This window comes from Panthera pardus, unplaced genomic scaffold (assembly GCF_024362965.1).
Source record: "Panthera pardus isolate Hobbes unplaced genomic scaffold, ASM2436296v1 HiC_scaffold_16, whole genome shotgun sequence".
NCBI lineage: Eukaryota > Metazoa > Chordata > Mammalia > Carnivora > Felidae > Panthera > Panthera pardus.
Genome location: NW_026526721.1, coordinates 129,987,714 through 130,000,417, shown reverse-complemented (window position 1 = coordinate 130,000,417; position 12,704 = coordinate 129,987,714). Strand labels below are relative to the sequence as shown.

General features: G+C 41.1%; 1 protein-coding gene across 3 annotated transcripts in view; it reads right to left on the bottom strand.

Moving 5' to 3' along the window:
• CPNE4 (copine 4) overlaps positions 1-12,704 on the bottom strand; it is a 492,605-nt gene that overhangs the window by 158,419 nt on the left and 321,482 nt on the right. For all 3 annotated transcript variants that reach the window (XM_019436433.2, XM_019436425.2, XM_019436441.2), the window contains one exon: positions 5,367-5,546. In XM_019436433.2, the coding sequence (XP_019291978.1) occupies positions 5,367-5,546 (180 nt within the window). The remainder of the gene's footprint in view (positions 1-5,366; positions 5,547-12,704) is intronic.

Below are 12,704 nucleotides of genomic sequence, written 5' to 3'. Positions count from 1 at the left end.
CCCAACCTTTGACTATCCAGCCATGTTGAATCCCTTAGAGTTCTCTGTTATTCTTGTGCTGCTGTGCCTTTGTGTCCTGGTCATTTTGCCCAGAGAGTCCTTATTTCTTCTATCTGCTCGTGAATTCCTACTCATCCTGTGAGATTCAGGTCCAAAATCATTTTTCTTCTTTTTTTTTTAAATTTTTAAACATTTATTCATTTCTGAGAGACAGAGTGTGAGTGGGGGAGGGGCAGAGAGAGGGAGACACAGAATCCAAAGCAGGCTCCAGTCTCTGAGCCATCAGCACAGAGCCTGACGCGGGGCTCAAACCCACCAACTGGGAGATCATGACCTGAGCCGAAGCCAGACGTTCAACCAACTGAGCCACTCAGGTGCCCCCAAAATCATTTTTCTTATGAGACCTCCCTGGTTCCCTGTAGGCAAAGGTAAGTCTTTCCCCTGTTGCCCCTGGAAAATATCCTGTTGCAGCACTAAATAACATGCATTTTAGTTACTTATTTAATAATTTTAATAATTTCCCAGCTAATTTTAAGCACTTTTGGGGCTGAGCCTCTCTCTTTTTTCATCTTTGTGTCTCTAGCACCTTCAAGAGACAAGTTGGTGTATCTGGGGCACTTGCTAATGCTTGTTGAAATAACAAATATGTGACTGAACGAAACTTACCATGTTAAAATAAAAGTTCATACTTATTTAAAATTTTCAAAATTAATCAGTAAATGTGGCTTAAGCATACGTGATATATAAAGCACGGTGTTGCATTAGACACAAAAAGGAAGTATTGATTATGGCCTCTGCCCTAAGAAACTTGCAAACTAGCTGGAGGGCTAGATAGTATGTATAAAAATGTTAATTGAGAGAGAAATTATTTTAATGAACTGAGAAAAAGGAACTTCTGGAGGCAGTGAAGAACGAGTTACTAAATGAATGAGATGGAGACGGGTTACAGGATCTTGGAGTCTGGAAAGGTCACTGTGGCTTGGAGAAGGTGTTCTATAGAATATGACTTAATTAGTTAGAACTCCATGTTGCAAGTGGCAAAAAGAATTATCCCACAATGATTTAAATGACAAAGTGAAGCTGTTGACCAAAATTCCTAGGAAGGACTGGCTGCAGACAGGACACTATCTAGCATGCAAATAATATGACCCGATTTCTCTCTTTTCTTCCCTTTAAGGTGCCAGGCTCTTTCCTTTTCATCCACATTTTGTCATGTCATCACCCTTCCTTTTCTTCCCACAGCAGCTCGATGTTCTCCCCTTGAAGGGTATCACTTCCAGACCTCACAGCATCACCTTTTCTTTCTCACAAGGCTCTAGCAAATATGTTTTTACGTTTCACTATCTCTGATTCGTTACATACTTTCATTGAACTAATCACTGTGGCCACAAAAATGGGATATCCTGATTGATTTCAGTCAATTAGTGCCCACCCCAAAAGTATGGAAAGGTCAATTGTACCTATCACATGGCTGATAATATAAAAGAGTGGTTGTCTGTGAACATACAAGATACCCAGAGAGGCTAGCCTGTCCCCGGGGAGGGGGTTATGTGTGGGGTTGCGGTGCAGGAAAGCAGTATGGCTTGGGGAGCATGGCTTAAGGCTACACTGAACAAGTTTGACTTGCTGCTCATTTGTTTCATCTAAGCCATGATGTTAAAAGAGATCTCAGCATGCGGCCTCTCCACACTATCCTTCCCTAAATGGCAGAAGAAAGAGCTTACAGATTAGGGACCAAAAGCTCCTGACTTCTGGTTTTGGCTCTGCCAGGACACTGAACCTTTCTGATCCTCAGTTTTCTCAGCTATAAAATGCAGGTGGTAACACTTGTCCTCCCAAACTTGTTAAGAGGGTCAAATGGTCAGTATGGAAGCTCTTTCAAGTCTCAAGATATAACTAGAAACTACTATTTGTAATCTTATCCTCAGTGCTCGCTTCTAGATATTCCTCATCTTGAGAGATTAAAAACTTAAAGCAATGCACTCCCCCCCATTTCCCTTTATTCACCCCACTCTAGAAAGTCCATCCATCTTCCACTGATATGCTTTCATTCATACACTCTATATCAATCATGATGCTTTCAGCTCAAGGAATGGAACATCCCATCCCAGGAAACTTTATTATCTTATAATAAGGAGTCCACAGACAAGGTGGGCTCCACGTACAGAATTTCAGCCAGTGCCTCCACCTGTCTTGGCTCTGACTTCCCCTTAGGGGTGCTCTCATCCTCATCCCTGCTACAAAGTGGCTGCAGTAGTTCCAAGAATGACAGGCAGAGACTTCTTTCTTCATATGTGGGTGTTGGGTGTCTCTCCTTCTCTCTCTCTCTCCCTCTCTCTCTCTCTCTCTCTCTCGTTAGGCTAAAAAACCTTTCCAAGAAAAAACTGTCATGTGTTATTGAATAGAACTGGCCACCAGCCCACCCCTAAACCAATCTCTGGCAAAAGGGAACGGGGTTCATATGATTGGCTGATAATACTCAGCATTCGCCCTTGAGCTAGGGATAGGGCTATTGTCCGCACAGCCACATGGTAGAAAATGATCAGGACCTGATGGCTTAAAGGGTGGAGCGACTGGCTTTTGGGTAGACAGCTGATATGATGCCCTGCTCATATACTCAGGCTCTATGACTTCAGTGCACACCATTGACTTCTGACCACCAGCACCTGCATTTCTTTGCTTGTAAGCTTCTTGGGATCTTTGGAACCTGTTTTGCTGCCTGTGAAATAAGCCAGAAATACTGGAGGATGGATGTTCCCACCCTGGAAAAAGCCCTCAATAACTGATGAACTATATATATATATATATATATATATATATATATATATATATATATATATCCCCAAGAATATAAATGCTCCTGTTTCTCAACTATGCAGTGAGATAACTCAGTGGTATCTGTTCTACACTGGCTTCCAGAATTTCCCCAGCAGAATTAAGCTCTGGTTGGCCACAGTGGTGGATGGCTTGACAACACTCTTACAGGCTGCCTTCCTTTTCCTGTCTCACTTTTTCACTCTGCTATGGCATCTCCTTCACCTCCTTTGACTTCATATCTCAGAGTTAGCTTTGTGGGAAACCCAAATGAAGCTACTATGTACCATATGCCAAACTTCTTCCTGAATCCAGAGGCTTTGTATATAGTTTTCTCATCTGCTTGGAACATGTTTCCTCTTTCTTCTCACCTGATCCGCTTACTCTCCCTTTAAGTCTCGGTGTAAATGTCACTTCCCCTTGGAATCCTTCTTTGATCTCCTCTCCACCTGACACCATTCTCTCAGTTTTGCTCTCCTCTTCTAATACTTCTCCTTAGCAATAATTATAATGGTTGTAACTTAATTCATTATTTGCATAATTTAATTAATTACTTGCTTCCCATCTTTATTCCCAGCTAGACTGTGAGCTGCTTGAGTGTAGGGACAATGTTTTTAGCTCAACACTACACCGCTGACACAGAGTGGAGGGTCAAGGACTTACTGGCTGCTGGAAAGATGAGGGTTGTGAGAGACTAAAGATGTAAGTTTGAGGGTTATTCACACGGACAAAATGATTAAATCTTGGGATGAAAAAGATCTTTGATTCACATGACTCCTACATGGATCTACATTTGTTTCTTAAGGAAGAATCTAACTTTTATACATGAGGGGATGTCCATAATCTCAGAGAGAATCTTGGAGTGGCTCATTTATATCTATAATATATGCCATTTAAATCATTGTATTTTATTTATACATTACAGAATTCTACCTGAAAGCAATCATTCATTCATTCATTCATTCATTCATTCAATGCCTACTACTTATTAGGCATTGTACCTGGCAAGACTCTGGAACCATCTACCATCAATTCTTCTCAAAAGTCATGAGAGAGATTATATTTATGGAGAATACCCCAGAGTCCTTCTCTGCCTTCATCTACATTGGGCTTTTGGCTTTCATTAAAGGAACAAGGAACAATTTTATGAAAGTAATCACTATATTTGCTGAAAAAGGTATCTTAGGACATTATTTATTTTGTCACTCGGTGCTCACAATGGGGAAATTAGTGATAAGTGGCATGAGGCATGGTAAAAACAAATAAACATGCAGGCTCGTCCCCTCTTTGCCAGGCAGAATCTTCCTTACTAAACCGTAAACCACACCCTTGCCTCTGCATGGGATTGATGCAGGTTTTGTGAGGGTTGAGGTTTATATAATTTGGAATCCTTTCAGAAAAAAGTACATGACTACAAATAAAAATGTCACACAGAGCCTTGGAAGCAGTTTACCCAAGTGAGGGGCTCTGAAGTTCAAGCTTCACTAGTTTTGTAGTAAATCAGCATCTGAGCTTGATTCAGTGAAACTGGGTCTCTTCTGCCCTTACTCCTGCCCTGGTTGTTCTGACCTCTAGGCCTTGCTTTGTATTGATTTCTTACCTGAAAGGTCTTCCTCCTCCTTCTTCCATCTATGGACTATATTTTTTCAATGTTTGAATCCACAATGCCTTCTGTGATTCTACCAAGCAGAAAGCTCTCCCTTCCTGAAGGCCTACAACCCTATGAATATAGCCCAGGATATTTTGTCTCATTATGGCTTAAGCTGCATCATGAATTACTTTTAGGTGTATGTAGTGTGCCTTCTCCAATTAGAATGTCCACTTCCTCCACACAAGGGCTATTTCTTCATTTAGACCTCCCCTCAGAACCTACTAAAGTTCTGGGCATGGCAGTAGGGAAGGGAAAAGTAAAAGTGTCCTGATGTAAAGTTACGGAGTTTATGGTGAGACCAACCTGGTTGGAGTTTTAGTTCTGCCACTTATCAGTGTGAGGCTTTAGGCCTAACTGCTCTGAGTCTTAGTTTTCTCATTTATAAATGGATATAATAATGTTTATTTCACATAATTGTGAGGATTAAGTAAAAGCATTTATTCATGCACCAAAAGCTATTTATCCCCTTTCTTGGGCTATTTTGGCACCAAAAGCTTGGAATACATGTACATGAGCAGTACTCCCTGCATCGGGGTTCTCATAGTTGAGTTGGAAGATGGAAATTTATAATGTAACAGCATAAGACTATATATAGCACACACAATCAGAGTGTAGAAAGTGCCCAGTAAATAGTTGTGAAATAACTGACGGAATGAAGGAATTCAAAAGAGAAAATAGTTAATTTTGCAAAATAAGTAAGTCTTCACATATTTGCTGCATCATCCCTATGTAAATATAAAGTTAACTATAATGGGTATTGCAGTGAATGGAAACTCCTAAAATGCTACGTGTAAAAGGAAAATAAAATCAAAGGGAGAAATAAAGCAGAGGAGACAGGAAAAAGGGGAGGAAGAGAGGCCCCAAGGAAGCAAGGAGTGGGAAGGGCCCTCTGTGGACCCACCTGGCCGAGCGTGCACTCCATGCCACCCAGGAAGTCGGCCTCCTTCAGCCCGTTATGGTTGCTGCTGATGTCATGAACTTCAAACCGCAGGCGCTGCACCTCTTCAAAGTAAAAGTCCACAGTGAACAGTTTTGAATACACCGGGTTTATGCAGGTGCGAATCACCTCTGTTCTGTCAACCTGCAAGGAGAGAAGAGAAAAAACACCAGGGATTAGGGCTTTTTATTATTACCCTTTAGGTGAAATAATCTTATGGTGATTCTCCTTCTTCCAAAACATAAATGCCCTCCATCAAGTCACCAGAGTGAAGCAGTTTGAAAGCACACAAGGAAGCACCATCAGAGGATGAGCCATGTGTCAAGGAGGGAAATCTTATTAGCATAATCTGAAGCTTTGTATTTAAAGATTACAGCATGCTATACTGTTGGGTGTAATAAGGCAACAAGATGGATCAATTATTGGTGGCTTCCTGGAGCCTTAGGATGAGAAAGAGTCTGAAGGCACATTTGGGCTCAGGAGGAAAGAAATCTGTAAGAGATCAGTGAAGTCTGATGGGCACAATAATGGCAAATGACCATGCAGGTACCCCATTTTAACTAATCCTACCCTAACATTAGTTTTATAACTCCTGAGTCCTAGAATAATGAAGTGGGAAGGCCATGAGAATGGATATGAAGATGACTGCCTTTGGTCTCAAGTATACCTTTATTGGGTTTATAATGGTTACTCAGTCATTTTAATTCCCTGGGCCTTAGTTTCCTCATCAACAAAGTGAGGATTTGAACATGAAAAGCGTCTTCTTGCTCTAACATTCCGTGAGTTATGATTCCCCTTGCCTTCTGTGATAATAACTCCTTATTTTCCCCTCTCTCCCAGATCTGTATTTGCCACTGTCCACCCTACTCTTGCCCCTGGACGTTGACCTCTATGGGTGGAATTGATTGGGCTCTATTACCCTGTAGGTTCTGCTTTGAGTCATCCAAAGGCAAGACTTGGCAGGAGATCAGAGAGTGGGAGGATAGAGAGGTGCTGGCAGCACACCATGCCTCTGCACACAGAGATTCTGCTAGTAGACTCCCTTCCACAGAGGGAGCTTTTGCAGGGTTCTGGTAACACAATCACCCCTCCCTGTCTTGACCCTTCAGACTAAGGGGTGCTAATGACTTTCTGCTGTTGCTATCCCCAGTGAGCCTCACCGTCCTTAGTTGGCTCCCTTATACTTGCCCATGTCCCTAGAAAGAGTCCCTCTGAAAAGAATTTAACACTTTAGATGAAACTCTCCGGGTATGCTGTTTTTGCTGGTACCCTTACCACTAAGGTTCTTTTCTTTTATGCCCATCACATATAAAAATACCATTTACAATACCATTTATATCCTGGGAAGTCTTAAAGGACCAAATTACAGTTAACCCAAGATCTTACAGTATTTCTCAACTGGAAATATCCATTACTCATATTTTACAGATCAATGGGAGCCTACATGTACTTTCAGCTTTCAAATAGAAACATGGTCTATTGGATACTTCCCAAGTGTCATTCATTAGCACAAATTGGGGAAACCATTTCCTGCACTTTTATTACGGTACAGGGAAATAGTCTCTCAAAGAAAAAAAGTGAAGGGAAGGTTGTGTTTGACTGTATCACGCACATACATGTTATCTGGCAAAGAAAAAATTCAATACTTGCTGCAGCCTCCCTTGACATTCTTGCATTCAGTATTTTGACCCTGGCTCCAGCCCTCCCTCTGGGCCCTGTGTGTGAGAGAGTTGTCCTATAAGGAACATCACCTGCTCTTCTTTTTTTTTCTTTTTTCTTTTTTAACATTTATTTATTTTTGAGACAGAGAGAGACAGAGCATGAACAGGGGAGGGGCAGAGAGAGAGGGAGACACAGAATCTGAAACAGGCTCCAGGCTCTGAGCTGTCAGCACAGAGCCGAATGCGGGGCTCGAACTCACGGACCGTGAGATCATGACCTGAGCCGAAGTCGGCCGCTTAACTGACTGAGCCACCCAGGCGCCCCTCACCTGCTCTTCTTGATGGGATGGACAATCCAGGTTGTGAGAAGGAGAATGTGATTCTGGTCATGTTCCTGTCCAACAGATAGGAAACCAAATCCCAACCTATTGTTGACTAGGCAGACCAATGGTTATTTGACTACTCTGTCTTCTGCTTAAAGCTCAGTTTCTATTTGAGCTGGATTTTAGATTTTTATATAATGTTCATTCTGCAGGACAGGACTGAATATGTCATTGGCTGATTGTATAGGTACAAGGATTTACTGTACTGGCATATTTTTTTTCAGTTGTTAAGAAATCATTGTTTTGAATAATAGTGTAAGTCAGAGGTCACAAACAAGCAGTCTGCAAGTTCAAGCTGACTTGGGAACTATTTTATTAGTCCCATTTAAAATTACTTTTCCCTTGGGGTGCCTGGGTGGCTTAGTTGGTTAAGCATCTGACTTCAGCTCACATCATGATCTCACGGTTCGTGGGTTTGAGCCCTACATCAAGCCCCACATCGAGCCCTGTGCTGACAGTGCAGAACCTGCTTGGGATTCTCTCTCCCTCTCTTTCTGCCCCTCTCCAACTCACACTTCTTTCTCTCTCAAAATAAATAAATAAAAAGCTTTAAAAATATTTTTTATAAAAGTACTATTCCCTTAATTTGGCAACATAAAAGGCAATTACAGATAAAATAGAATAGTCCATAGAAGGGACTATTTTTCTTCTCCCCTCCTCCCCTCCCCCTACCCCCCCCCCCCATCTTTGGAAAAAAATCAGAATGTCTGCCACCCTGGAGCCACATTTACATGGCAACAATTGGGGACTGCCTCATTCATATGGGGCACTCACTCTCCAGTTTCCAAGCTATTCTCCCTAAGTGAGTTTCCTTGTCTGAGCCCTAGAGGTGTTTTTGCAATGTCTGGTCCAAATTCACAGAATAATGAGCCATATAAGAATTTTCATTACATTCATGTGGTGCCTTTTGATAGAGAATTTTGAAATAATCCCCAAGAACTAGCTTATAGGTGGATTTGACATCCTCAAGACACAGAAAAGGAATCTTCTCTCCTTGTGGATGGAAGAATAGAGTCCTAGGCAGGTTGAGATGATAAGAGATAGGAGGCTGGAAATTCCACCCAGTTCTAATCTTTGTTCCTCTGCTTTAACCACCCCAGATGGCACAAAGGGCTAATGTGCACTGATCCTGCTGCTTTTCTTCTCACTTCTTGATCTTCATATGGTGATTCCACGTAGATATAAAGTTCATGTTGGCATCAAGACACACACTTCAGACAGTCTATCCAAGGCAAGCTGCCAACATGCAACATGGAATGACTTGTTTTTTTGAGGGAAATGATTGGTTGGAAAGAAACTAAGAAATACACAATTGTATTACCAATACAGATAACTTCCAAAGACAATCTCAGAGCCAGTAAGAATCCTAAAAGCATAGAGGAGCTCAGGAAAAGAAGGAGGATGAGGTAGAGGAAGAGGTTGCAATACTAAATGCATATTTAGAAGATGTTTCAAAACTTTCTCCATTCATAGTCATTAAGGGAGATGCATTACCTTTTCTGGAGACTGAAGTGAGGCTTAATCTGAGCAATAGAGCCTAGGATAGCTCATGTTCCTCATTGAAAGGCATCTAGATCAAGGTGACTGTTTTCCAAAAGACCATCCACTGATTGGTGCTACCAGCTGAGTTAGAATCAACCAGGCAGCCTTTTTTTTTTTTTTTTAAACTCTGGTTCCTATTCTCTACCATTGGTGATTTTGACTAAGCAAGTATAGGGTGGAACCTAGAAATCTGCAGTTTTAAAAGTGTCACAGTCAATTCTGATGTGGTAATATCAGAGTAAGGAAATTACGGAGATGTAGGGTCTATCCCTTGCTCTTGTGTGAGATTTTTTCTGGTCAAGGTTTATTTTAATCTTGCTGGTCCTGTTATCCAGTCTTCAAAAATTCTGCTTATCTCCTTTCCTCCCTAGTTATAACTACTGATATATTCATGTTGCTTTATGATTTGCAGAACATGCTTACATCCAGTTTTTTGATTCTTATAGCAATCATGTGATATAACTTTGTACTATCTCAAAAATGAGAAAAGTCAAGGACAAATACCAGCACATGGTACTGGATGATAGAATGAGCACCTGAAATCATGCCTTTGGACTTCAAAGCCTGGACTATTTTCCTTAATTCAAGTTTCCTCATGAGAATTCCTTGAAAGAAATGAAAAATGTGGCTAGGTTATGGTATGATGGCAATAGAATCAATGATCAAGTACTGCTTTTGCTGAGATGCTCTTTTAAAAATTTCATCTAGGGGTGCCTGGGTGGCTCAGTTGATTGAATGTCCAACACTTGATCTTGGCTCAGGTCATGATCTCACAGTTTGTAGGATCGAGCTTTGCATCAGGCTCTATGCTGAGCATGGAGCCTGCTTGGGGTTCTCTCTCTCCCTCTCTCTCTGCCTCTCTCTCTCTCTCACACACACACACAGAATAAATAAACATTAAAAAAATTTTCATCTAAAACATTTTTCAGTATAACGTTGAAGTGTATAATAGTTAATAGTTATAAAAGGCATGTTGTGTCAAGGTATCTACTTTTTTAAATTTTTTTAAAATTTTCTTTTATTTTTGAGAGATATAGAGCACAAACAGGGGAGGGGCAGAGAGAAAGGGGGACAGAGGATCTGAAGCAGGTTTTGCTGAGAGCAGAGAGCCTGATGTGGGGCTCGAACTCACAAACCATGAGACTGTGACTTGAGTGAAGTTGGACACTTAACTGACTAAGCCACCCAGGCACCCCAAAGGTACTTTAAAAATGTATTACTCAGGTTCAGTTGACATATAATAAATCACATCTATTTAAATTGTGCAATTCAATAAGTTCTGATATATGTACATACTTGTGAAACCATGACCACAATCAAGATAGTGAACATAGCCATTACCCCTTCAAGTGTCCTCATGCCCCTCCATAACTCTTTCCTCCCATCTCTCCCCCTACCCATTCCCAAGAAACTACCCATCTGCTTTCTGTTATGATAGATCAGTTTGTATCCTCGATAAGCTTATATTATAGTATATAGTCTTTTTTGTCTTACTCTTTCATTCAGTATAATTATTCTGAGATTTATTCATTATTATGTATATCAATAGTTCATCTTTTTTATTGCTGAATAATATTCCACTGATGTCCAATTGGATTGTTTTCCAGTTTGGCTATTATACTGCCTTACTTATTCATGTACAAGCATTTGTATGGACATACATTTCTTCTTTTGGGTAAATACATAGTATTGAAATAGGTGTATGTTTAATTTATCTATTTATGTTTTTTTTAACGTTTATTTATTTTTGAGACAGAAAGAGACAGAGCATGAACAGGGGAGGGGCAGAAAGAGAGGGAGACACAGAATCTGAAACAGGCTCCAGGCTCTGAGCTGTCAGCACAGAGCCCGATGTAGGGCTCGAACTCACGGACCGCGAGATCATGACCCGAGCCAAACTCGGACGCTTAACCGACCGAGCCACCCAGGCACCCCGGTGTATGTTTAATTTAAAACATTTTAATAGGTGTGCAGTGCAGATCATAATAACTAATGATCAACATCTTTTTATATGCTTATTTGCCATCTATTTATCCTTCTTAAAAATTTTTAATGTTTATATATCTTTGAGAGAGAGAGAGACAGAGTGTGAGTGAGGGAGGGGCAGAGAGAGGAGAGATACAGAATCTGTAGCAGGCTCCAGGCTCCAAGGTGTCAGCACAGAGTCCGATACAGGGCTCAAACCCATGGACAGTGAGATCATGACCTGAGCCAAAGTTGGACACTTAACCGACTGAGCCACTCAGGAGCCTCTGCCATCTATATATCTTCTTTGATGAAATATCTGTTGAAATCATTTGACAGGCACTCTTTTTTCATCCTTATGAGAACATTATGAAGTAAGTATTGTTATTATCCCCTCTTACCAGGAGGTAGAGAGACTCTATAACTTTCCCAATTTCACACAGCTTGCAAAAGGTAGGATTTGAACCTAGGTAGTCAAGCTCCTGGGTCTGTGTGTTTTACCTTTATGTTATACAGTCATGCAAACTTGAAGTTTTTCCACCTAAACCATGTTGCTCAGAGTAATGCACACTCCAGATGACAAATGTAAAATGTGGAGGTGGTAGGGAAATTCAGTGAGTGACATTGTGGTTGTGCCTCTGCAGATTGGTTTATCCACTGGGCATATTAAAGGTATAATGGGAGCCCTGAATATCATCCATAGGGACTGGATTGTGTAGGGAACAAATGTCATCATGAAATAGTTCAAGACTATGCACAGAATGGCTGTCTGCTCCCTTGGGCTTCCAAGGGCTGGAAAAGAGGTGAGGGATGCGAGGGCTAAGCAATGTGATGATATTAGTGGGGGGAAGGTAAAGCCAGGAGACAAAACTAATGCCAGTCATTGAGTGTTCTAAGGTTTCTGGAGAAGTACAGGCCCTTATCCCAAAGATAAGGGTACTGGTGAAGAAAGACATCATGAGCCAGAGAGAGACGAAGGATTCCTTCCACCCCAACTCTGGCAAGCTTATAATAAATTTTTCCTTCAAACTGATATTCCTTAAATATTTCCTCAATATTTACTTAGTGAGGGTTGGAAGAAAAGAAAGGATTTATTATCTTTTTTTAAACCACATAACTACCAAGGGGATGTATTAAACCACATAAAATTTAGGTAATAAAAATAAATCACTGAGCCATCAGAAATAGTGTTATTCAATTTCAGGATTTCAGCTGCTAGCAGCCGCTGATTTCAAGTGACTGGCTGCAGGACTGGTGGCTTGCCCTATAGCTGCAACAAACACAAAGCATTCAACAGAGATGATAGGATGATGCTGTGAGATGTGGCTTTTATTTTCAGTTTAAGTATATTCTCTACTTTGATAGGACTAGAACTCTTCAACATTTTACTGGTTATATAAAGAGTCACATGTAGAAACTTGAGTTTACTGGTGCCATTTTTTAAGATATGTCTACATTCTGGGGTCGCATCATTCCTGGTTACCGCATGGATGGGGGGTGCCTGCTCATCAGTTTCTAAAACTGAAGATATGCTTGATATCTTACTTATTTGGCAGCTTTTGCTTCCCTCTATCGTAAAATACCAGGCAGAAGCTGACCTCCCACCTGGACACATTCATTTAGCTTAGGGTTTCTCATTGGGGATAATACTCACTTTCCTGGAGGCACTTGGAAATGTGGAGAGGTGTTTGGAGTTGTCACTGAGGGGGTGACATCGCTGGATGCTACCTATCTGACATTGGAGACATGAG